We start from the raw sequence: 25450 nt of genomic DNA, 5'->3' as shown, positions 1-25450 counted from the left end.
TCTGATGGCCCACTGGGGGATTTTTTTTCAGCACTTACCTGCACTTGAAAATCAGTGTCTAAAGTATCATCCGCAGAATAACAGTAATTGGCAGGCATGGTGCACGGGACATATATCTATAGAGTTAAAAATGTTTTAATTTAAATTAATTAGTCAGTGATACATTACAAAGGTATGTGTAGCTGAGGCAAATTAATTTTGTTTCTGCTACTCTGCCACCCAGCCAAAGGAACAGATCATGACCATTCTGCTCTTATTCTGGATGGGTCTGGTTTCAACTCCAATAAATTAAAAACTTTCATGCAATCTCTGTATCTTCTGAGGAAAAGAAATGTGAAAGAAACTTAGCTTTTCTTCTCTAAAAGGCTGCCATATGCAAGTGTTGAAATTGTAGTGCCACAAGTCCTTTTAAAAATGTTGAGAATTTGAGTCCCAGCATACATGGAAAGTGTCTTATCTTTACCAAAGTAGTCACATTAAATCAGATTACATTAAGGGGGGGACAGTATACATACCATACTGTCATTGTCCAGAGGTTCTCCTGTTGAATATTCTATGCAGGGTAAAATATCGACATCATGTTTAGGTCCGGACTCCAGGTGATGTAAAATACCACCACGTAGACCTTCATCTGCCTCCTAACCAAGAAGTACCAAAAGAATACAGGAGAAGGAATAAATATTGGTAAATATTCAAAGCCAAGAATAATAGTAAATTATACATATGCCTTGGAATTAATCTGAAAGCTAAAAATAGTTCCCTTAGAACCAGCTCCTCCATCCCACTCCTCAGCTCTGTTGAAGTTACAACTCTCAGATTGCTTAACTTTGCTGGTCCCACTAGCTCTGGTTGCCAGAGATGAGATTATAGGTTCTCTAAGAGGTTTAGCCTGACATTATAAATTAGTACTTCTCAATCATAATTATAAGATCAATGCTATTTTCAGTAAGGATTTCATGGTTCACTTTTGATCAAGAACAAATTTATTTTGTTGTCAAATGATTATATACTACGAAAAAAAGCATGAATCACTTTGGGAAATAAAAATAGAATGGGTGAGTGAAAAGCAATGCCTCCAATGTTATAAGCCCACAGATGATAATACTAATGTACTAGAAACCCTGATATGTTCTTTAGCATCTGTTCTTTCAATTCAGTTGGTGGAAGGTGGTTGTGAGAACGGGCCGTGTTGTTTTTGTTTCTGAAATGAAACTTTATATGGAAGCTTTCACAGTATAATAACATTCAACACACCATAGGTGTATCATTATGATCAATAAATGAAATGTCAGTACATGGAACATCATCACAAAATTTTGCCTGAAAACCCAGTGCTGAAAGCATAGGCTTTATTTCATTTATTTATTTTATTTATTTTAATCCCATTTATATCCAGCCCTTCTCCGAAGACTCAGGGTGGCTTACAATCTAAGCACAAATCAAATGTGCTTAGCAATAGCCTTCATTCTATGTATATGCCTGCTTATTAGGGCTTTCGCCCCCCCCCCCCCAGCGGCATTATTTCAAAGTCAGCTTATTGCCCCCAACAATCTGGGTCATTTTACCTACCTCGGAAGGATGGAAGGCTGAGTCAACCCTGAGCCTGGTGGGATGCGAACCTGCAATAATTGCAGGCAGCTGGTGTTACTTAAGGAGGCATTAGCCCACTGCTCCACCAAGGCTCTTAGCAGGAAAACTCATGGTTGCAGGTTTTGGGGTCCCAGATGCTGTTACTCACATAATGTTTCTTGAATCTGGCACCACTATCCATTCAGTGAGCTACACTGCCACATTGAAATCCTTGAAACAATAATTATTGTTTGGAGAATTTGGAAGCATAAGGAGGAAATTTTGATGCATTCTAACAGTGACAAGTTTCACACCACACAAGCCATCCAAAAGGCAAATTGTGAAGTTGGATCTTACTATCTTATCCCATCCATCATACACTCCAAAACCTGGTGCATTATGATTTACACCCTTCCCCAAAATTGAAGGAATCTTTGGACAACTGTTTGACTGGTGGAAAGGACTGTCAGGAGTTGGATGAGGGTATAAAGAATGGGATTCTTTCATGAGGATATTAAGAGGTTTGTCCATCATTGACAAATGTGTGCAGCAAATGGTGGTAATTATGTGGAGAAATAAATACAGTAGCAATACAGTTCATTTCAAGAATTCCTGTTTCATTTATTAAAATATCCCTATTTAAACTTGAATTATGGAGGTGGACACATTACTTTTCATTCAGCCCTCATATAAACAAAGCATCCATATTAGAAATAACGTATTAAATTTATATTACAATTTACCTGGCATAAATTCTCTTCTGAAGATTTAGCTGCATAATAAGCCTTTAATTTTTTTCTTTTACAAAAAGCAGAACTCCTCACTATTTTTGCAGGTTTTAATATTTCTCCTTCTGATTGAAAGGTAAGCAGTTGCTTAGAAACAGGTTTCTTTTTTGTGTGTGAAACAGTTTTACAAACAGGGGGTCTGTGAGCTTGTCCAAAACCAATTTCTTTTCTTTCTGATGCCCACAAGACTTCCTGAAAACCAAAACCAAGTTTGTGAACAGATTGTCACTTTGACTGAAATGTAAGCTGGTTGTCAGAATCCATTTATATCACATTCATAAATGTATGTTTAAAACATTATCCCCCCCCCCATGGATTCTGCCATCTCCCGAGGAAGGAGGAGCGCATGTGGATTCAGCCTGCCTTAGGTTATTTCAAAGACCAAGGGAAACCTTTTGAACTGGGGGAACAAAAGGGAAGGTTAGAGAAGAGGCATCTGGCCTGTGTCTTCATTTAAATCTGTAGAGGAAGAAGGCAATAACCATAAAGATTCGAAGTTCCTTTTTTCCCACGAAAGGGATGACACGAAGTAAAATGATGGGGGCTGATCAGATAACATTAAGGGGGGGACAATATACATACCATACTGTCATTGTGCAGAGGTTCTCCTATTGAATATTCTATGCAGGATAAAATATCGACATCATGTTTAGCTATGGGCTCCAGGTGATGTAAAATGTCACCACTTTGATCTTCATCTGCCTCCTAACCAAGAAGAACCAAAATAATACAGGAGAAGGAATAAATATTGTTAAATATTCAAAGCCAAGAATAATAGTAAATTATAAATATGCCTTGGAATTAATCTGAAAGCTAAAAATAGTTCCCTTAGAACCAGCTCCTCCATCCCACTCCTCAGCTCTGTTGAAGTTACAACTCTCAGATTCCTTAACTTTGCTGGTCCCACTAGCTCTGGATGCCAGAGATGAGATGATAGGCCTTTCCCTAATCTGAGCTCCATCCACATGTATGTACTTCAAGGCTTCAAGTGACTCATTGGTTGAGAAACTCTGAAAGGTTGTTCTATTGGTAGAACTACCCGTACAGGTAGTTCTCGACTTAACAACCACAATTGAGCCCAACAGTTTTGTTGCTGACATTTGTTAAGTCAATTTTTATGACCTTTCTTCCCACAGTTGTTAAGTAAATCATTGCAGTTTTTAACTTAGTAACACGATTAAGTAAATCTGGCTTCCCCATTGACTTTGTTTGTTAGAAGGTCGCAAAAGGTGAACACATAACCCCAGGGCATTACAACCGTCATAGATATAAATCAATTGCCAAGTGTATGAAATTTGATCACATGACCATTGGGATGCTGCAATGGTCATAAGTATGAAAAATGGTCATGAGTCACTTTTGTTCAGTGCAGTGGTAACTTTGAAAAGTCATAAATGAACTGTTGTAAGTCGAGAACTACCTCTATATAATTGTACAAGATGTAAATGAAAATAATATTTAATTATTCCTCAACTATTTATAGAAATTACAAGTTTTATACTGTGTTAGACTATTTTAGACTGCTTATTAACTGAATTATTCTTTCATTAACTATTGGATATAAAGGGCTTACTTTGCTCAGCTAATTGTTCATATACTTTGTTTACTAAAGAGTAGTAAACAATAACTGTTATAGGTTTCTTCTTTGAATGAAAAAGTGATGCAGTATACAACTAACCTGAAATAAAATAATGATTTCTGAAATAATTCTCTCTCTAGTGCAACTAATCTGCAGCCTGTTCAGAAACATGGCTTACTTTATTACTTTGAAAATGAATAGTTAGGAACAAAACATATTCCTCAAGTTCAACAGAAAAATGCTTTCCTGTTTAAAAAAGCAGAATACAATTTCTCATTTGTTGATCAGATTGCTCAGAACGAATTTATCATCGTAGTTGTTCAGAGCCGAGTATGTCCTAGCATTGACTTTGGCCTACTGGAATTTTATTCATCACCACTAAACTCAGGGTTTATAATTTATAAATTATTATTATTATTGTTGATGTTGTGTTATTGTTATTTTATATTTCAATGTATTACATTTTTCTCTGGATTGTATATTTCCAAGCCCACAAAAGAAGAATACTTACTTTTCTTCTTAACATTCATCATGGACACATACTATTCTCTATCATCCTTTACTCTTTTTAATTTGCATTACTCCCCCATTCATAATCTGAGGTATCATTTTCTTCAATATGTGTCTCTGATAGGTGGCACTTCTTGCCACTTCTTCAATGCTTTGTCTTCTGGCAGTACTAGTTAACATGGCTGCCATCCATTCCACCACTATTCTAGAGTTTTACTGATTCTTGATGAAACATCAAGTGCAACAAAGCAAGGATTAATCACTTATCACTTTAACGAATCTACTCATTAATATTCTAGTGCACAGTCAATCTTCACTGACTAATTTTCATTGAAATTAAGATAATTTAGACTACCTGTTCTGATGTCTTTCAGATTTCATAATTCAGCACTACTTTGGGAAAAATAGGGAAGAACTGTTTGAAGATAAACATACATACCCTTTTTTCAATTGCCACAAAGCTTGTAAACTGGGTCACAATGGAGTTCTTCAGGCTGAGCTCAATGATGTCGGACTTCAGCTGTGCTCTTTTCATCTAAATAGTAAGGCCCAGGCAAATGTTAAAGAGTCTAGTTGTCTGCAGGGACAAGCAACCTGATATCTACCAGATGTTTTGGATTACAAATCTTGTAAGCTCCAGCCACCATAGCAAGTGGGCAACATTGATAGGACTTCAGGAATTATTCTCCAAAATATCTAAAGGACATCCTGTTGCTTCCTGCTTTGCTTATAATCTTTATCAGTGATATACAGCTGGGCTTGCAGGTGTGCAGTGGCTCACATTGTTATGATGCTGAGTTGGAGGTTAGCAAGCTGTGTTCAAGACCCAAGTGCTGCTTCATGGCAGGGTGAGCTCCTGTCATTCGCTCCAGCTCCTTAATGGGAAGGTGAAAGGAGCCCTCACAGGCATCACCTGGGCAAAAGTGATGTCACTGGCTAATCCTTTCAACCTGGTACCTCCAGCAGGGAGCCAGGCTAGTGGAGTATTTCATCCAGTTTTTTGCCATGGTAGTAACTTCTATACAAGTTGGTTTAGTTCCTGAAGTGGCAGATCTTCAATAGTTCATTTATAGTTTTTAATATATATTTTCAAGCATGTGTTAAATCATATTGCCATTACTATTTTATAGTCAAATATATTTTGTTCATTAAAGCACAATACTATAAAACAAAACAAAATAAAATAAAACATAGAATTTCATTCTTTGTGTGCTCTTAAAATGTGAGAATCCACAAAAAGAAAACTATCATTATCAGTTATAACATTAAGAAGGAAGTGGAAACATAAGTTATGAATAGATTATTACATCAATGCCAGCCAAGTGTTTGATAAGGTTTTTGTTTAGCACAGTGTGTGAATCCTTCCACAATTAAAAGCTATTATTAAATGCACAAAGCTGTTAGTTCATGTGTTAATTCAGATTATAGCGTAAACTGAGAACCAGTATGGTGTAGTGGTTAAAGTGTGGCATAGGAGTGGTAAGATATTAGGTCCTATCCTAATCCACTCTCAGTTATAGAAACTCTTGGGTGGCCTTGGACTATGAATTTCTCTCAGCTCTACGTATCTCACAAGTTGCTGCTGATAAAAATACGAGAAGGAAGAACTATGTACACTACCTTGAGTTCCTCTACAAAGTGCAGGATGTAAATCAAATAAATAAGACTTGACACTCACTTTATTGTATCTTTGCAATTCTTGGAGCAGCTAGCCACCCTATCAGCAATGTTTTATGGTGACAGAAAGGGAATTTATCAAGGGCACTTTCCCCCCAACCCACACAATCACTCTTCTGTCATCATATGAGTGTCCTTAACTTGCTGTTGAATAAACTCCTTGAGTACGAAAAGTAGAGATGCAATCAGCAAACTGCATCCCTCTTTTCCTCTTGCCATACATGTTTCCAAAGCAAAGAAATTGGCCACCATATAAAAGATCTGCCCTTCAGACTGACTGGGAAGGACGAGAGAGGTTGGCAAGGCACAACAGCACCCCTCTGCAGATAGGAAGAGGAGGTCCTCTGAAGATGGAATGAGGTAGGAATTCCTGCCAACTATCCCTCTGTACAATCCTAGAGAAAACTCTGTAAATGTCTTCCCAGTATTTTCTCAACCAGACATTAGTCAGCTTAACTAGCAAATACATCCATAAATCTCATAGCATCTTAGGGACATAGCAATACAGAGCCAATCTCAGATCATCACAGCCATTGTGAGGGGAAGGAGCCTCAGCACTATGAATCTTGTTCCAAACTTATTCTATTTATTTATTTAGCAAATCTAGATAGTCATCCATCAAACAAAACAACCTCTGGATGGCTTACAAACATAACGACAATGAAAAGTATGTGACAATGCAAGAAACACTCAACATAAATAAAAATAAAAACATGAAAAACCCCAGGCTTACAGGAGAACACTTAATTTAATTCTGTAAGAGAATCATAGTCCTAAATGAGTAATTTAATCCGAAACTAAGAATACATAAAAAGCCCAAAGTCTAGTCCAGCATCCTGTTTTCTTAAATGAGCAACCTAATGTCTCTTGAGAAGGTTACAGAAACAAAAGCAGGATGCAATCTGTATCATGCAATTTTATAGGTGGCGATCATAATAAAAATGGTTAATAAATATAGTGTTACACAGTTTTTATTTTCTTGAGTGCGCACCTCATGTTCTGTTTCATTCTCATCGAGCATTCCTCGTTCATACTCTCTAATAAAGGCTCTTGCTGCAAGTTTGTGGAGTAACTGTACAAAGTACAAAAGAAGACATTGCAATCGTTATATTAAAGCAATTATAATAGTTTGCCCTTGTTAAATGTATATTGAGCAGTTTGCCTCCAAATGTAAATAGTGTATTGGAAAGTAATTATTATGTCTACATCATCAGAGAAAACAATTAATTCACCTCAGCTAATCATAAGTGGGCATATCTATTCCTAATATTAAAATCCTATCTTTTCACATTATATATGGGTTAGCTTAATAGCCTTCCTATTTCAGGAAGAAATATTTTATTATATAACTACAAACCAATCAACATTTTAACAAGTTGTGGTGAAAATTGGAAGGGCTTTGCAATGCTAGGCTAGTTTCCAACAACTAGTTAGGGCTTTGGATTCTAAGACAATAAGCACTTCAGAATACTCAGACACACATAAGTGACATCTGTTTACACCTCCTTAAATAAACATGATTCCACTGCCAAAGATGAGGCTACTTTAAGGAAGTGCAGAATGAGGCTGCATTTGTGCTGACAAATGTTTTAAAGCATCTTTTTGCCTCTGTATCAAAGCATCATCTGCCTCTGGACTGGCAACATCACTGTTGCAATTGGATCTGTCACTGCTTTTCTCATGTCTTGGCCATGTAAAGCTTTCAAAGCTCCTACGCCCAGTTCAGAGTCAAAGACTGCAGCAGGAGAAAAATAGACATCATGGTGTTGATAGATCCCATGTAACTGTCCAATTGCATCTAAACATGGTAAATGTCACATCTCAACAGCATTGTCTTCATTTCATCCTCAATCCCTGGGCTAAATTGTCCTTGGCTGAAGGACCCATGCACTCTCAAAGGATCACAGATTTGGTGTACCTTCCTTTCTGTAGAGAGTGAGGAAAATGATCTTGATGCAAATATGCTGATGCTGTTGCTTAGGTAACAGTTCCAGCATATCTCCATCAAGATATTCTTTCTTATTCTCCAAACTTTCCAGGTCTGCTGAAAAGCTCTTTGGTGGGCTGGCAGTATTAGAATGTAGACTCGCCCTTTCAACATAAGGCTCCTGTAAAGCACCTGAGGTCAAAAACAATTAATTTTTAATTTTAACTGGGTTTTTATTTTTCTCAGGGTTTCATTTAATCTTTTTAAATTTGTTTTTAACTTTTGTATTGATTTTCTTTTAAATATCCTGTAAACCGCCCTGAGTCCTTCGGGAAAGGGCGGTATATAAATCTAAATAAATAAATAAATAAAATAAATAGCAGTTAGGCTCAATACTTATGTAAACTCTTATAGTTTTTTACATACTTACTTAATATTTTAATCTCTTTATATAGTTTTCCTAATGTTGGTGGTTTTTTTCATTTTGTCTATTTTACATATTTTTAGCTTTTAAAATTCTTAACTGTTTATATTTCCCCTTTGCTAGGCCAGTCTATTAAGATAATACAGATTTGATTTGATTTACGGTTTCTTTAAGAATAAAAGGATTACTGAGGAAAAAGTCCCACATCCAAGTAATTCTGCTGGATGCAAATAATCTAGCTGTTGGAGCAAAAACATTACAAGTAAGAACAGCCCAGTGCTGGAACCATATCTGATCTCAGAAAACTTATATTTATATTTCTAGATGACCAAATCTGTGTATAACAGAAAGCTTCAATTGACTGATTCCTCTTAACCCAACCTGTTACTATGGTCTTCTGCTCTAGGTTCATTCCTATCTGCTTTTTCCTATTTGTGATGTAAGACAGGGCATAGAGAATTCTTCAACAGGTAGAGCAGCACTGACAGTGAGCTAGTGTTCACACATCCGATACATAAAATAACTTATGGCTGCTGGAGTTGGGTATGTCTAGTTTAATGAAAAAAAGGGACTAGGGGTGAAATGATAGCAGTGTTCCAATATCTAAGGAGCTGCCACAAAAAAAGGGGGTCAAGCTATTCTCCAAACCACCTGAAGGCAGGACAAGAAGCAGCATATGGAAACTAACCAAAGAGAGTAGCAACCTAAAACTAAGGAGAAATTTCCTGACAGTTAGAAAAAATAACCAGTGGAACAACCTGCCTCCAGAAGTTGCGAATGCTCCAACACTGGAAGTTTTTAAGACGAGACTGGACAACCATTTGTCTGAAATGGTATAGGGTTTCCTGCATGAGCAGGGGGCTGGACTAAAAGACCTTCAAGGTCCCTTCTAACTCTGTTACTGTGTTATTCTTATGTCCATTGCCTATGTCCAGTGGGGCTTACTCTTTTAAATGTCTTTTATGACTGCACTGTAACTAGAAAAAAATATTCATCAACAGACGCTAGGGATCCAAGTATTCTATTTTAAATATTAAATCAAGAGCTTGAGGCAAGTTTATGGTTTGAGCAATCAATGCCTAACTCACAGTCCCTGTGGTCTTCTGCAGTTCAGTTGTAGACACCAGTGTATACAATTTTTGATTATCTACTTGTGCCTTTAAAATGGCCTGAAAGGGGAAAAAACAGAATATTTGTCTTAATTTTAAATTTTAAGAATGATGGCATACACAACATGTAATAGCATGTTTCTTTGAACAGCTTTTTACCTGTGTACAATTGAGGATAAATCCATAGACTAGAAGACGCTCGTGGTTAAACAGAGCCTGTATCTGAGCAGGGGTACAACTAAGTTTAGGATTTTCTGTATCATAAGTCTGCCATTCAATCAGAATAGAACTGCACTGTGGAGAAAACATTCTAGTTGTCTGGCTTTTTACCTGCACAGAGATGGAAATAGAAAATTAGTATCTCTTGCTTTGGTTAAATCATGTTACACAGAGCAGTAAAAACACAGCACAATCGTACAAATATGAAGAAATGCTGTCTTACAGGGCATTTTATCAAGTGATTTAATCACATCCATTTTTAAAAAAATAATTAGTCTAAAGTCTTGTACATGAGAAAATGAATTGCAAAAAATGCAAAGGCTAAAATTATTTTTTTCCAGAGAGCTCTTTGATGCTCTTTTAGTTTGGTCGGTTGCAGATATTTTGTTACTGACTAGATAACATTTCAGCGCTAGAAGGGAGTGGAGATTGCTTCTTGTTATTATAAGAATAGCTTGCCCACTCAGTGTTAATGGGAATGTGGTTTTCCTCTTGATAGTTCCTTAATTGGGGCAATATTTGTCTGCTTGATTGTCTCCTTGGTAGTTCCTCAATTATTGTTTTCTGTTTGATGGTCTGGTGAAACCTCTAGTTATCTGAGTATTGATGGTGAGGAGCTCTGATTTTTTTTCCTGTTAAGGTTTTTTTTATTGTCTCTTTTGAATGTTGTGTAAGTGTTGTTTATCTCTATCTACCTGTTGATGGATGAATGTCTATGGATATTCTCAGTCATCCAGGTCAAGAAAAACAAGAAAATCTAGTTGCCTCCTGAAAAAACACCTTTGGGACTGTTGATGGCTGATTTGCCAAACTTCCAGGAAATTCTGTAGTATTTTTGGATTTAGCTTCATCTCTCAGTTTCCCAGCTGAAACTACAGTTAAGTCTGTCTATGTGTTGTGAAATTAAGGAGTTTTCATCATGTCTTCTGTCTGCTAGCTGGTGTTTGCCATTTGTACATTTCACAATTGGCTTCTGACAAACAGACTCCATGGAAATATCAGTAAAATCACAAGTCATGGTCACTCATGTCTCACTTAATGACCTTGTTGCTTAGTGAACAATTTGCCCATCCCAGTGGTGATCGTTAAGGAAGAACTACCTATATTGGGAAAAACCCTGCTAGCAAAAAACGTCAGAATGCCGCTGTTTCCCCATCAAGAGATGTTTATTCGTTTGTACCCTTTTTTGTGGTAGCTTCAGATAGTACATATGGGGTTCTCCTGTCATCTTATACCCACAAACAACTGTGTGACAGAGGCTGGGCTGAACTACAATAGAGTAATAATGCCTTGGTGCTTTGCAATTATTTTTTTGAATAAGAAATGCCAATACTATTTTCAAACAACCATGCAAATATACTTAACAATGTAGAAATATAAAATTAGGCTTGCAATTTATTTCATTTTTTTATATTGTTGCATTCCAGAGTTGTGCTATTCTAGATGGGACTATTCCAGCTGATTGGCTGGAAGAACAGCAAGATTTGGCTTATGATGTTCCCGCCTGTTCTCTGACTTTCAAGGACTGACATTAAAAGGATAGCAGTTTGCCCTCAAAAAATGATAGTAAACTGCCTTCAAATTGGTCTGGGGGGCTAGGGAAGGGGAATGTTGTAGTATGGAAGTATCCTGAAAAATAACTAATGTATATTAAATAATGAAACCCGTTCCCCAGCTGATTGCTGTGCTTATAAAAATACTAAAATATACTTGCCTTTCTCTCCCAGTTATATTTTGACTTCCCATCGAAATATTCAAAAGCTCCAGCTCCATAGTGGGATAAAGATCTCAGCATGTGACAATTTGCTGTAGGACTAAGATGATTTACAATATATAAAAATCTGGAACAGAGAATCAATCTGAGCAGGAAAACATGAATGTTATATGCCAGTGGTTCTCAACCTTCACACCAGGGACCCCCTTGAAATACCTTTTGTGGCCGCAGACTACCAAGACTTAAGATTTAAATCATAACATTTCTTCAAGCCTTCACAAACTGCCTGTGACATTGCAGCCCTCCAGGAGTCCATGGACCACAGATTGAGAACATCATGCCCTGCAGCATGATGTCATACTGGCCAAATGATTGTGGAAATGCCTTTAGACAGCTACTAGCTCAATGGCTTTGTAATGAAGAGGAACACCACTCCCTAAAGTTGGTCATGACTAGCGGAGTAAAATCCACAGGGACTCCTTTATAGTTACATTGGAAGTTTTTAAGAAGAGACTGGCCAGCCATTTGTCTGAAATGGTATAGGGTTTCCTGCCTTAGCAGGGGGTTGGACTAGATGACCTCCAAGGTCCCTTCCAACTTATTATTATTATTATTATTATTATTATTATTATTATTATTATTATTATTATTATTATTATTATTATTATTATTATTATTACATTAGTCCATTTAGACTGGAAGCTAAAATATAGGGAACGGTTGCTGGAATTGGGTAAGTGTAGTTTAATGAAGAGAACGGTGAGGGGTGAAATGATAGCAGTGTTCCAATATCTCAGGGGCTGCCACAAAGAAGAGGGAGCCAAGCTATTCTCCAAAGCACCTGAAAGCAGGACAAGAAGCAACGGATGGAAACTAGTCAAGGAGAGAAGCAACCTAGAACTAAGGAGAAACTTCCTGACAGTTAGAACAACTAACCAGTGGAACAACCTGCCTCCAGAAGTTTTTAAGAAGAGACTGGACAGCCATTTGTCTGAAATGGTATAGGGTTTCCTGCCTTAGCAGGGGGTTGGACTAGATGACCTCCAAGCTCCCTTCCAACTTACTATTATTATTATTATTACATCAAATAAATACTAATAAATATGAATACACATACTAATAAATTTTACTAGTATAAGTTGGGCATCCATGGATTGGGGATAGGAAGGTTAGAAAAAACAGCAAGGAGTAATGGTATGTGAGAATGATTTTGAAAACAGGAGGAAGAGCCACAGACTGGACAACTAGCAAGTAAAAGAGTTCTCAGCCTACAGAGAGAGATGATGTGGGAAGAATTTCAAAAGGGACCCTGCCTAGTTTTCTGGGGAGTAAAAGGAGAGGGGGAAGAGAAATACTTTCAATCTTGCAACATATTGTTAGTGTAACCTTATAATAAAGATACAGCTAGTAGTCCTGGTTGTGCTTCTGTCTGGACAACCTGACAGGGCTAATATAACCTCACCAATTTGTCTTCTGGTAAAAGGGTGTTTTTGCCTAGCAGTAAGATCTCTATTGCCCTATAGCAGTGATGGCGAACCTTTCAGAGACCGAGTGCCCAAACTGCAACCCCAAACCCACTTATGTATCATCAGGTGCCGGGTGGGCGTGGCCCTTTGGGTGGGCGTGGCCCATTGGGTGGGCGTGGCTGCAGTAGTAACGGCAGACTGGGTGGGACTAAAGTTCAATCAATCAATTCCAACTTTGCGAGAACTTGAAATTTGCACATGGTGGCGGAGACCTAAAGCGAAAAGGTTTTATAAAACCCAGCTGAAGGCCTGGGACTGGGGCGATGGCATGTGTGCCCACAGAGAGGGCTCTGTGTGCCACCTGTGTAGATGTGTAGATGTGTAGACCTTAATACTCAGAATGGTTAGGGCACGGGTCGGCAACCCGCGGCTCCGGAGCCGCATGCGGCTCTTTGAGCCGTCTCCTGCAGCTCCCAGCTGCCCGGTGCGCGCGCACCTTTCCGAAGGGCGAAGGTGCGCGCGCACCTCTCCAAGCCACCGCCATCTCGTCCGGAGACCTGCCGTGAACGGCAGCTGTGCAAATGGGATGGCGGCGGTTTGGAGAGTGCGCGCGCACCTCTCCCAAGCCGCCGCCGTCCGGAGACCTGCCGACGTTTGGGGAGGTTTGGGGAGGTGCGCGCGCACCTCCCCAAACGTCGGCAGGTCTCCGTACCTCCGCGCGAACGGGCAGCGGGCCCGCTTGTTGCGAAAGCTGCCGCGGCCCGTCTGCAAAGCTGCCGAAAGCGGCAGCTTTGCAGATGGGCCACGGCAGCTTTCGCAACAAGCGGGGCCGCTACCCATTCCGAGAGGTGCGCGCGCACCTCCCCAAACCTGCCGCCGCTGCCCTCTCCGCCAGAGGAACCCTCGAGAGCCGCCCCGCTGCCGCTCGCCGCTGCCTTCCTTGGCGGGATCATGCAGCGGCTCCCGCTCGGGGAAGAAGAAGAGGAGGACGGGGAAAGAGCCGCCGCCTATGTCCGGCACTGGGAGCCGGCGTGCCGGGACCAGCCGTGCCCCTGTGAGCGGCGGCGGGGGGGGCGCCTGGAGCCTCGCCAGTCCCAGGGGCGTCCGCGGGACATTTGCCGGAGGCGGCGGCGGGCTTGCGGGAAGGGCCTGGCCGAGAAGTGAAGCGCCCGGGCGGCGGGGCCTCTGGGAGGGGGTGAAGGGAGGCGGCTGGGGGTCTTCGGGCCGGCCCTCCCTCCGCCCAGCCCGCCTGGCAGGGTTGCCGTTCTCGGGGGGGAGCAGGCGGAGGGAGGGAGGCGCGCCGGGCACGTTGGCGGCCTCGAGCGCGCTATGGAAGCGAAGATGGGACAGAAACAAGGTCCGTTTGGATCCTCCCTGCTGGGTGAGATCGGGGCGGGGGGGGCGGGGAGCAGGCTAAGACGGTCGCCCCTGGCTGTAAAGTGGAGAAACAAGCCAAAGAATAACTTGGATAATCCTGGGCGGAGGATAGGGGAGGTAACCCTGGTGCCTTTCATAGGAATAAATGCCTTCAGACGGTGCCGGCATATATGAGCAAAGAACAATGTTTGACTGTCCAGTTTTGGGAATTGCCTGGCTAGCTTCAGCAGCCCAAAGTAACAAGAGGCTTGCTACCTTTTCTGCCTTTGCCTTCAACTTGATGAAAGCGGCTTTGGGTGTTCGTGCAGCCTGTCAAGGCGGATGCCTACCCTTCAAGGTCAAGAAACAAACTGTAGGGACTCCAGGGATGCTCCTTATGGTTGTAGGGAAAAAAATAGAGAATCCTGAAGCCCTGGGTTTCTGTCTCCCAGAGCCAGCAGCTGGAGGGGAAGAAAAAGACGGCGCCGTCTGAAGAGTCTCTTCTTTGGCTATCTTGCTCTGCCCGTCTCCCGCTTGAAAGAACCTCCTCAGCGGATCGGTGCGGTGAAGAGGCCAGGCTTCCTTTGGGGGGCCTTTCACTCCTGTACAAGGGGGAAGGGGAACTCTGTGCTTTTGTGTGTGTGTGTGTGTGTGTGTGTGTGTGTGTGTATGTAAAGCACGAGAGAGGGAGGAAGAGGGGGGGGAAAGCGAGATGTCGTCGCCGCCGTCTCCGCTGAGCAGCGCCGCTTGGAAGAGAAAAGGAGCAGGACAGGCACGCTCGCTCCTGCCCCACCCCTGCGCTCTTCCTCGGCCCACTGCGTCGGCGCTGGGTCATGTCAGCCGGCTGCGCGTTTCCATGGCTGGTCCCCGGCCTGCCGGAAGGCCCCGGTGGCTGCTGGGGCATCGAGAGAGGCGCCGGTGGCTGCTGGGTCGTCCCGGCGGCCGCGCTCTTCCCCGGCTCGGTGGAAGGCCGCAGTAACGTGGGGGCTGCATACAGACGCCGGCAGCTGGTCACGGGGCCCGGTGAGTCCCTCCGTGGCCTCACTGGGTGTCGGGCGTGTCGAGCCCGACACCGGGCAGTCTCCCTGGCGGTGTCGGTCGATCGGAGGATGCAGCCGGCGTGCGGAGGGCAGGCCCCCAAGGCGAGGTGGGGGTGGCTCCTGTGGCGAGGAGGGCACGTCCGTGGGGGGTGAGGGCCTCGTGCCGTGCTGCGAAGAGGGGCCCTGCCGAATGTCGCGCCCATAGGCCGCAACAGCTGCCGCGGCCCGCCTGCAGAGCTGCCGCCTTCGGCAGCCTGCAAACGTGCCGCGGCAGCTCCCCCAAAGAGGAGGAAAGCCGCCGCGGCCCGTTTGCAGGCCGCCGCCCTCCTCTCTTTGGGAGAGCTGCCGCGGCACGTTTACAGGCTGCCGAAGGCGGCGGCGCCGCTGCCACTGGGAACCGGTTCCATCACACACACAGGAAGGTGGCAACCGCGGGCGTCCGCACATGCGCAAGAAAAAAACATTTTGCGCATGCGCAAGACGTTTTTTGCGCATGCGCGTGCATGGACGCACGCATGCGGCTCCCACTTTTTTGTGTGTGTGATGGAACCGGTTCCCAGTGGCTCTTTTCCTTTTTCGGGTTGCCGACCCCTGGGTTAGGGGATGCTGTCTGGCAGCTGAATTCCACACCTTAATACTACTTAGGTAGAAAAAACTGCCCTATAATTTGCCAAGTCAAATATGCTTTGTATTTCTGTTTGAATGTCAGTTTTCACTGATTGTGCACTTACCCCACTCCACATGTGAATATTCTGGTGTGCAGTGCATTTTTCTTCACAACCTGCAGGGTCATGCCTTCATTCTGAATATGTCCATCAGATATAAGAATAACATTGCGCTTGCTTTTACTAGGGTAAAGCAAACCCAGATAACGCAGTACCTTCCATAAGTTTGACTCTCCCATTGTAGCTGTGGCTGACTAAAAATAAAAAAATAAAAGCTAAATTAAGACCATTCTCTCCCAGATGTGTCAAACCTCAGGTCCCATAACTCACCAAAATTGTAACATTAGGATTGTACTTTTATGGAACTATATCCCAGCCTAGGGATACTAGAAAACTGGTATTCAAAGCATCCTTCTCTAATAATACACTTACTGTGATAAATTCTTTCAAAGCTGTGAAATCCATTGGAGAATCATCAAGATTGGAACAAACTTCTACAAAATCTAGAGGGGCAAAAAGTGTTATATATATTGATATATAAAGGATATATCTTTATTAGATGTACTGTATTTTTCCATCTATAAGACGCACCCTTGTATAAGATGCTCTGGCATGCGAGTTCCAAGCTTACAGCAAACAAAGTCAGTGCTGGGAGCAACTGCCTCCCAGCGCTTTAAATAGATGCCTCCTGGCCGGCCCCACCCACCTAACCAGCATCCGGCACAATGAGCATACATAGTCAGTTCGCAGCAGCAGCCTTCCGGCCCTGGTAAACAAAGCGGTGTGAGCATCGGCATGACAGCAAGACAAGGGAAGCGAAGGCAGATTTTAAACTCCCCGCTGTTTCTCTGCACTGATCAGCTGTTTGGCGCTCCGCTGGCAAATCCAGAAGTTTAGTCAGCCGATGATCTTTCCCCCTCCCCCCTCCTGTTAGTGGCAAGCCCACAGGGGCTTGACACCTGCACCAGGTGCCATGGCAGCGGCTTTAAAGAACCCACACAGGCATGCCCTGGGCTGCGGATGTTACCATTATTTTTCCAAGTACAAGAAGCTGCAGTTGTATAAGACGCACCTGATTTTAGAACAGGGTGTCTGTAGGAAAAAAATAGTGTCTTATGCACAGAAAAATATGGTAAGTTATAATTATAGTTGCAAAATTCAGAGCATAATCATATAGTTCAGAAATAAGTTTCACTGATAACATAGAGCTTGGTCCTGGTTAACTGTAGGTTTATCAAATGGGGATTCAAACAAATCTGCATGGAAACTGGACATAATTCTAAAGAATATATGGATAGTCTTCAACTTACGACCACAATTTAGCCCAAAATTTCTGTAATTAAGCAAGACAGTTGTTAAGTGAGTTTTGCCCCATTTAATGACCCTTTTTGCCCTAGTGGTTAAGTGAATCACTGCAGTTGTTAAGTTAGCCACACGGTTGTTAAGTGAATCTGGCTTCCCCGTTGACTTTGCTTGTCAGAAGGTTGCAAAAGGGGATCACATGACCCTGGGGGCCTGAAACCATCATAAATACATGCCAGTTTCCAAGTGTCTGAATTTTGATCACGTGACCATGGGGATACTGCAATGATCATAAGCATGAAAAAAGTCACTTTTCTCAGGGCTGTGGTAGCTTTTGAGCGGTCACTAAATGAATGGCTGTAAGTCGAAGACTACCTGTACTAAAACGAAGAATAGAAAAGATGACATAATGGGTCTTACTTGTCCCAAATTTGAGTACACTTATTTTTCTTGTCAAATGACATGAGTTTAGAGCATGTAGCGCAATCTCCTTGGCTTGCTGGATTGCTGAACCTGCCATGGAATTGGAGCAATCTAGGCAAATAACAGCTTCACCATGGATGCTTAAATGATCAAATGGAACTTCAAACTCTGGTTGAAATACAAGCATACAGGCCTAAAAGGAAGGAAATGGGGGGGGGGGGAGGAAGAGAAATTAACCAAAAGCATCCATCTGAAATGACAGGCAGATGCCAGCTAAGGCAGAAGACTCATCACAGGTCACAAAATCTGGCATTTGCAGTGGTTCAGACATAGACAAGTGATTTATCAGAACTTTCACCTGGAGTGTCACAAATTCAGCATCCTGAAAAATCTGTCTGAATTCAGGAAGTCCTCAACTTACAACCACAATTTGGACTGGAATTTCAGTTGTAAGTCATAGTGGTTGTAAATTGAGGCACCAGATGACTGAACTTGAGTTTTTGACTGCTTTTACCATGGTTGTTAAGTGAATCATGGGTTGTAAATCTGAATCCCCTCTCCCAAATGTCTGTTGTTGTTTTGCCAGAAATCAGCAAAAAATGCTGAAAATCAGGAAAAGGAATTACAAATCACAATTATTTAACCATGGTTTGCTGCAACTGGTTGTTAATGTGAGCTGGTTGCCAAGCACCCGTAATGCACTCACATGAACTCATTTTATGATAGCTGGAAATGCTTTACAAGCCATAAAGAGCCTTTTTAAAGCTAAGTCCAAATGGCCACTTAATGAACAGTTATAAATCAAGGACTACTTGTAGGCAATTGAAATAGGGAGTACATGGAGGACTAGTGGCTTAATGCTACTAACTAATGTTATCCCACTTATTGTTGTGAACCAGTTGCCTAGGAATTCTCGCAAGACCCTAGAGCTTTTTGCAGATGGCACAATATCCAAGCTGGACTTACAGTTTTTTTTTCTAATCAGTAAAAAGCAATTGTATCCCAATGCAGGTGTTCCTTAACTTATGACCATGATTGAGTCCCGAATTTATGTTGCTAAGTGAGAAATTTTTAAGAGAGTTTTGTCCCATTTTACAACTTTTCTTGCCACATTTGTTAAGTGAATCACTGTAGTCATTAAATTAATGACACTGTTGTTAAGTGAATCTGACTTCCCAACGGACTTTGCTTATCAGAAGGTTGCAAAAGATGCTCACGTGACCCCAGGACATTGGAACTGTCACAAATATGAATTAGTTATTCAACATCCAAACATATATCACATGGCCATCAGGATGCTGCAATGATCCTAAGTGTGAAAAATCGTTGTAAGTCATTTTTTTTAGTGCCGTTGTAACTTCAAACAGTCACTAAATGAACTGTTGTAAGTCGAGGACTATCAGCTTCAGAAGACAGATTTTCATCAGGGATGCAACCAACAAAGAAAGGGCTCATTCCTCTTTGGTCTCACTAATTATCATCCTCTCAAATGCAGCCTTCAAAGACATGCAATCTTTTAAATGCAAAGACTTACTGAATAAAACGTCTAGTTGGGTCCTATAAGTAGACACAATTATATATCACAGTGTATGTTTAAAAAATTTAAAAATCACCTCGCTATTTCCATCTGGATGTTTTTCGACCCACATTCTGGGCAAATATACATCACCAATCAGGATTTCCATTGAAAAGCCACTGGTGTCCAGGAAACTGCCTTTAGTAGTAGAAACCATTGCTTTGCAATCAGTTTTCTAAATTAAGGAAATATGCAAGAAAGAAAAAGAAAAAAGTGCTGTAAGACAACCTGAATTATTGCAACCTGATCTTTTCAGACATATCTGTCTAGCCACAGGCACTGATAAAAGTGTGTGAGAACAAAAACTTGCAAAATAGGACTTTACAACCTTGAAATCTTGCCTTCTATTCTCTCTTTATACTACTCCACCCACCTAGGGATTATCTCTCTTTAGATTTTCATTTAATTTTTTAAAATTCTACAAACACTAGAGCAATGTTTTTCAAACTGTGTCTAGTTGATTAATTTGATGGGGTTCCATGACAAAATAAGAGCAACTAAGAAAAATATTGACTTGAACACAGCCAATTTTCCATCACTAGAGCTGATCACTACCCTTTTGATTATTGATTGATTATTGATTATTGATTCTAAGAAATTTAATAACAGGTTCTGCAGCTTGAAAAAGTTTGAAAGCCTCTGCCCTAGAGTGCCACACAAGCCTATCAATATCTTTCTTGTGAAAAGATGATAATAATTTAGCAACAACATTCACAGTCTAACTTTGGAAGTAAAAGGAATTATTCTGGCAAGGCGGCCTAACATAAAATACTGTGCAATAGTGCCACACACGAATTTATTTTGATGAAATTGTGCACAGCCTGATTTAGTAACCTTCATAGTTTTTAAAGCTATTTATATGTTAATGTTGTATTAAGCAATTTACTTACCTTTATTTTAAGCTGATGTGTCCAACTACTAATGTTATTGATTTTGAAAGGCATTTCAATGGACATTTCTAAACTGAACTCTCTGTCATAAGATAAAGAGAATCCACATATAGTTTAGGGTGCAGCTAAGATATAATACAAATTTAGATAAGTAGGCAGATTTTTTTTAAAAAAAATAATCCATTAAAGCAGGGGTCTCCACTGGCCACTGGCCCACGTGAGTGGCTAGATGGTACTCATGTGTATGTGCACACAACTCCACTCGCGCAAGCATCACCACGAACGTCACAGGCATTCGCAGCCCCTCTTGTGTGAGCATTCCCATGAGTGTCTTGGGTGTTTGCAGCACCACTCTCGCAAGCATTGTCACAAGCATTGTGGGTGTTTGAGGCCCCACTTGCGTAAGTGTCACCACAACCATTTGCGGCCCCACTCGCACGAGCGTCACCACGATCACTCGCAACCCCACTCTCCCCGCTCTGGGCAGCCAACCTCGAAAGTTTGGAGAACTCTGCATTAGAGGACCCAGATATGAAAGGTGAGAAAAAACGATGATAATAGTAAAGAATCTTACAGATAAGCAAAAAAAACAACGATTGTCAGAATCAATAGAGGTATAGATAGTGAAAAAGGTTAAATATTTGATTATATACTTATCAGCCAAATGCTCAAAATAAAAGAAGACAACTATATAAGGCTATTGAAACAAATAAAATTGGACTTGGAAAAGTGGAAGAATTTGCAACTGTCAATACTAGGAAGAATTGGTACAGTTAAAATGAATATATTGCGGAAGGTTGTATTTTTATTTCAAACAATTCTGAACGTGAGAAAAAATTCTTCCAAGATTTAAATTCATTAATTTTGAAGTTTGTTTGGCAAAGAAAGAAAGCTAGAATAAAGATGAAAACGTTGCAAGATGCTAAGGAAAATGGAGGTTTGGGGCTACATGAGTGGGCTTTGTACTATCAAGCATCTGTATTAACATGGGTGAAAGAATGGATAACTCTCAGGAATAAAAGGTTGTTATATTTGGAGTGACACGATTTACAATTGGGGTGGCATGCTTTTTTTGGTACGGGAAAAATAAAATTCATAGGTATTTCCAAAATCGCTATATTAGAAATGCTTTAAATTAAAACTAAAATATATGTAAAAATTCCAGGGTGGCTATCAACGACAGAAGCTTTCTCACATCCAAACTTGGTAGACTTTGAAAAAATTTGGACATATAGAGATATTCTAAATACTGGTGGGACATTAAAATCAAGACAAGAATTGGAAAATCAGGGTATCAACCTGTCATGGTGGGCACAGCTACAAATGCAAAATAGATATGAAAAAGATGTGAAACTGTATGGGTTTTATAAAGAACTAACTGTATTTGATAAGATATTGTTAACCTATGATGAGAAACTAATTTAAAAAGTATAATTTTTTGTTAATTTTGGAGATGGAAAGTGAACAAACTAAAGAAACAATGACAAGGTGGGCGAAAAACTTTGGTTATAATATAGAACTAGAAAAATGGCAAAAATTATGGGAGAGAAATTGTAAATTGACAATGTCAACTTTGTATAAAGAAAATCTATATAAAATGTTTTATAGATGGCACTTGCCACCAGTAAGATTAGCAAAAATGTTAAAAATATGTCAGATAGATGTTGGAAATGTAAACCTAATTCAGGCAAGTATTATCATATCTGGTGGACATGTGGTAAAGCAAAGGCTTATTGGAAAAAAATACATGCTTGGTTAGAAAAAATGTTGGGAGAACATGTAGAATTTAATCCTGAACTTTTTCTATTAGGTATAATACCAGAAAAGATTAATAAACAAAGTTTATATTTGGTTCTACACATTACAACAGCAGCAAGAACAACCTTCGCGCAATACTGGAAAAATGAAGGAATACCACCAGAGGAAGAAGTAATTAAAAGAATATTGGAATGCACAGAGATGGACAGATTAACTATGAGATTGAAAGATAAAGAAGAAACAGAATACTACCAAACCTGGGAGTCATTCTACAAATGGCTAGAGGAAAGAACCAAAGATTAGGACGTGACTATGTATTAGCGCTTTTGAACCAAGACTACACGCTGGTTGAAAAACTAACATACGTATGTAAGGAAATAAAAAACTAATAAAATCTCCAAAAAAAATGAAAGGTGAGAAGTCAGCTCATGTGTTGTTTAACCTTTTGAGAGAAACTATGGGCTGCTGGCTAGTCTAGAAGGATGACAACGGTAAACTACTTCTATAATAATAATAATAATAATAATAATAATAATAATAATAATAATAATAATAATAATAATAATAATAATAATAATAATAATAATAATAATATAATTTTTATACCGCCCTTCTCCCGAAGGACTCAGGGCGGTGTACAGGGCAATACAATAAAATACAATATATAAAAATTAAAAGAAATATTAAATACAGTAGCCCAATTAAATAAATTAATACAAAATGTTAAAATACCCCTAAACCCATCAGACCAGGCCGTCTTGTTCAAATAAATATGTTTTTAGGTCACGTCGGAAGGAGTGAAGGTCGGGAGCCATCCGGAGCTCCACCGGTAAACGGTTCCAAAGGTCTGGCGCGCCCACAGAGAACGCCCTCCCCCTGGGGGCCGCCAGTTGACACTCTTTGACCGACGGCACCCTAAGGAGGCCCTCTCTGTGGGAGCGCATTGGACGAAGGGAAGTTGATGCCGGCAGCAGATGCTCCCATATACCAAGGAAGCTTAATGGATGGTAAGGGATTTTAGGGAAGATACAGAAGGTTGATAAATAACTGAGATGCTCAGGTAAATAATTAAGCAGATTAAGATATCCCATTCAGAGAAACAGAATTTGGGTCACAATGAAAGTCAAATTTTTGATATTTATTATTATATTTTTAATAGCAGGGTGTCATTTTCATTTGGATTTTTTCCTCTTAGGAAAAAAAGCATTCTTCAATCATTCAGTCAAACAGTCTATCTATCTACCTATTTAGCTACCCACTAACCTAGCCTTCAGAACAATCGTGAGATAAGTGTCACCTCTCACGATGTTTCTGAATGGTAGAAAGGCTGGAAAGAAGCTCAAATCTTCAGAATGAGAGGTTCTTTTCTTCAGCTCACTGCTGGAGTTCTCTTCTGCGCAAGGGGTGGTGGGGAACTCCAGTATTGGACTGGAGAAAAGCTTGCATTCTGAAGATCTTCCTTTCCCGAGCCCCCACAAGTCCTCTCTCCCCAAGTACACGGAGGAGTTGGAAAATCGTTTTGCAGGAGGCAGCAGCTTGCAACCTTTCCTGCTGGCTTCCCCACTGACTTTCTGGAGAAGCCAGCGGAGAAGATTACAAATGGAAATTACATGATTATAGAATGCTTGGTAACCGGTCACAGGTATGAAGAGGTTGCCAAGCACCTAAAATGTGATCATGTGCAGGAGTGGTGTAGCAATCATAACTTTATTTTTCCCCCAGGTCTCTAGTAACTTTGATGACTACCTCTATCTACGTTTTAACCTGCAAATAAGAAAACTGTGGCAGTTCACCAACTCACCTTTTTGCTTCTGTTTGTCTAATGCAAATTTTCCTTACTGAGTCCTAGTCAAAAGATAAAATATTAAGTTACAAAACATCATGCTCTGGAAGATAACATTTATCTTGGCAAGGGTATATTAGTAAAACTTATTCTTTCTTTTATTGATCACTTTGGATTTTCCAATACAAGAGAGTTACCAGAAAAGTTGATATTCAATAGAGGCTTACATTAATTTAGGGCTTTTTCAAAGTCACATTCCTCCTGTTAAGCACATTAAGTCCATAACAAAGTGAACTATTATAAAGATAATTTGCTTGGTTTGCTGGTTATAAATGCAAACCATTTCCTTAAGCACAGTATCGTCCTGACCATATAGTTTTGACATTTTATAGCAGTCAACTATGTCTCCTTCAGTTGTCTTCAAAGAAGAATAAATCAGTTCACATGCATTTCATTAAACTGGAAGCTTATGAGTAACATCAATTAGCAAAGTCTTAGTAAAAGCATACTGACTTGCGTGATTTCATTTAATGCTTTGTCCTGTTGCCAAGGAGCTACAGCAGTTGGCAAGTGAAAGCAAAGATTTCCATTCTCGTAACTGAGCTCTGTGATGTAGGTGATCTTGATGAGCACTTTCGTTGAAGGCGGCAAGTTTCCAACAGAAACAGTAAAAACGTCCTGTGAAACGATGTTTCAGTTGCTTGTAAAAATTATGGTTTTACAAACAATAGTACAAGCAATAGTACTGGATAGTAAATGCTATTAATGAAATGTAGTTAAGTATAACTTTGCAAGTCAAAGGCTTTTAGGTTTGATCCCTGACATCTTAATGTAGAGCAGATGAAGAGCTCTTTCTGAAAAGCTGCAGAGCTGCTGCTACCAGTATTAGTTGGCCACTGATAACCTAGAAAAACCAACATTTTACCTGAAATCCCATGTTGCACAGTTTGCTTAATCATGCCTTACAACAAACATTTACTGGATGGGTTTACACATTGCACAGGCCATCAACCAAAAAAGATCAAACCATACATTTTTTTGATTTGATATAAGGCAGCTTCCTCAGTTTTAACCCTGAAATCTATTTAATAGCAAAGAGAAAGATTACCAGGAATGACTTATATCTTATTTTAGATCTATGCAGAGGTTCAAGCTCATGTAGAGAAGCAGGGCTGTGACTTCCAGCCCTTTCTGAGGAATCTGCTCTATTATTTGAATGTTGAATCTATGCATGTAAAAGGTTAAATAATGGCACCTGGAGCAAAGTTTATTAAACTGAAATGTTTCATTACTCATCCAAGTAACTTCTTCAGTCAAAATAACAATTTCTGGTTAGGCATAGAGTCAGAGAGTTGTTGGAATGAACTAACTCTTGCATTTTGATAGAAGTAGTTACTTGGATGAGTAACAAAATGTCTCAGTTTAATAAACTTTGGTCTAGTGGCCATGATTTAACCTTTTGCATGCTTTTGGCCTGGATGATTGAGTCTACATTTACATAATGTCAGATCTATTTATAAACATGAAATGTACAAAATGTTCATATAACTGAGCCTATATACTATAACTCTGATGGCAATCCACATTTGCTTCCAAAATACGTCCAGTGCCATTGAGCAGATGCCCTTAAGCAGAGAACAATACACTTACTCAGTGTTCGAATCATAAGTACATT

The 25450-nt window shown here is 40.4% G+C and overlaps 2 protein-coding genes across 2 annotated transcripts in view; one reads left to right on the top strand and one right to left on the bottom strand.

Annotated features, from left to right (window-relative positions):
* CPAP (centrosome assembly and centriole elongation protein) overlaps nt 1-25450 on the top strand; it is a 95106-nt gene that overhangs the window by 8382 nt on the left and 61274 nt on the right. The gene's annotated exons all lie outside the window — the stretch shown is intronic.
* PARP4 (poly(ADP-ribose) polymerase family member 4) overlaps nt 1-25450 on the bottom strand; it is a 63078-nt gene that overhangs the window by 5983 nt on the left and 31645 nt on the right. The window contains exons 18-33 of the mRNA XM_081326686.1: nt 24289-24453; nt 23794-23837; nt 20235-20316; nt 19382-19519; nt 17766-17961; nt 16476-16546; nt 16110-16297; nt 11517-11616; nt 9743-9913; nt 9563-9643; nt 7115-7195; nt 4886-4981; nt 2940-3062; nt 2313-2549; nt 516-638; nt 39-116 (exon numbers count right to left, since the gene is read on the bottom strand). Coding sequence (XP_081182812.1) covers nt 39-116; nt 516-638; nt 2313-2549; nt 2940-3062; nt 4886-4981; nt 7115-7195; nt 9563-9643; nt 9743-9913; nt 11517-11616; nt 16110-16297; nt 16476-16546; nt 17766-17961; nt 19382-19519; nt 20235-20316; nt 23794-23837; nt 24289-24453 — 1974 coding nt within the window. The remainder of the gene's footprint in view (nt 1-38; nt 117-515; nt 639-2312; nt 2550-2939; nt 3063-4885; nt 4982-7114; nt 7196-9562; nt 9644-9742; nt 9914-11516; nt 11617-16109; nt 16298-16475; nt 16547-17765; nt 17962-19381; nt 19520-20234; nt 20317-23793; nt 23838-24288; nt 24454-25450) is intronic.

Source organism: Vipera berus (assembly GCF_964194415.1).
Source record: "Vipera berus genome assembly, chromosome: 4".
NCBI lineage: Eukaryota > Metazoa > Chordata > Lepidosauria > Squamata > Viperidae > Vipera > Vipera berus.
The sequence above is the reverse complement of the archived record's forward strand: the minus strand, read 5'-3'. Positions and strand labels throughout refer to the sequence as shown.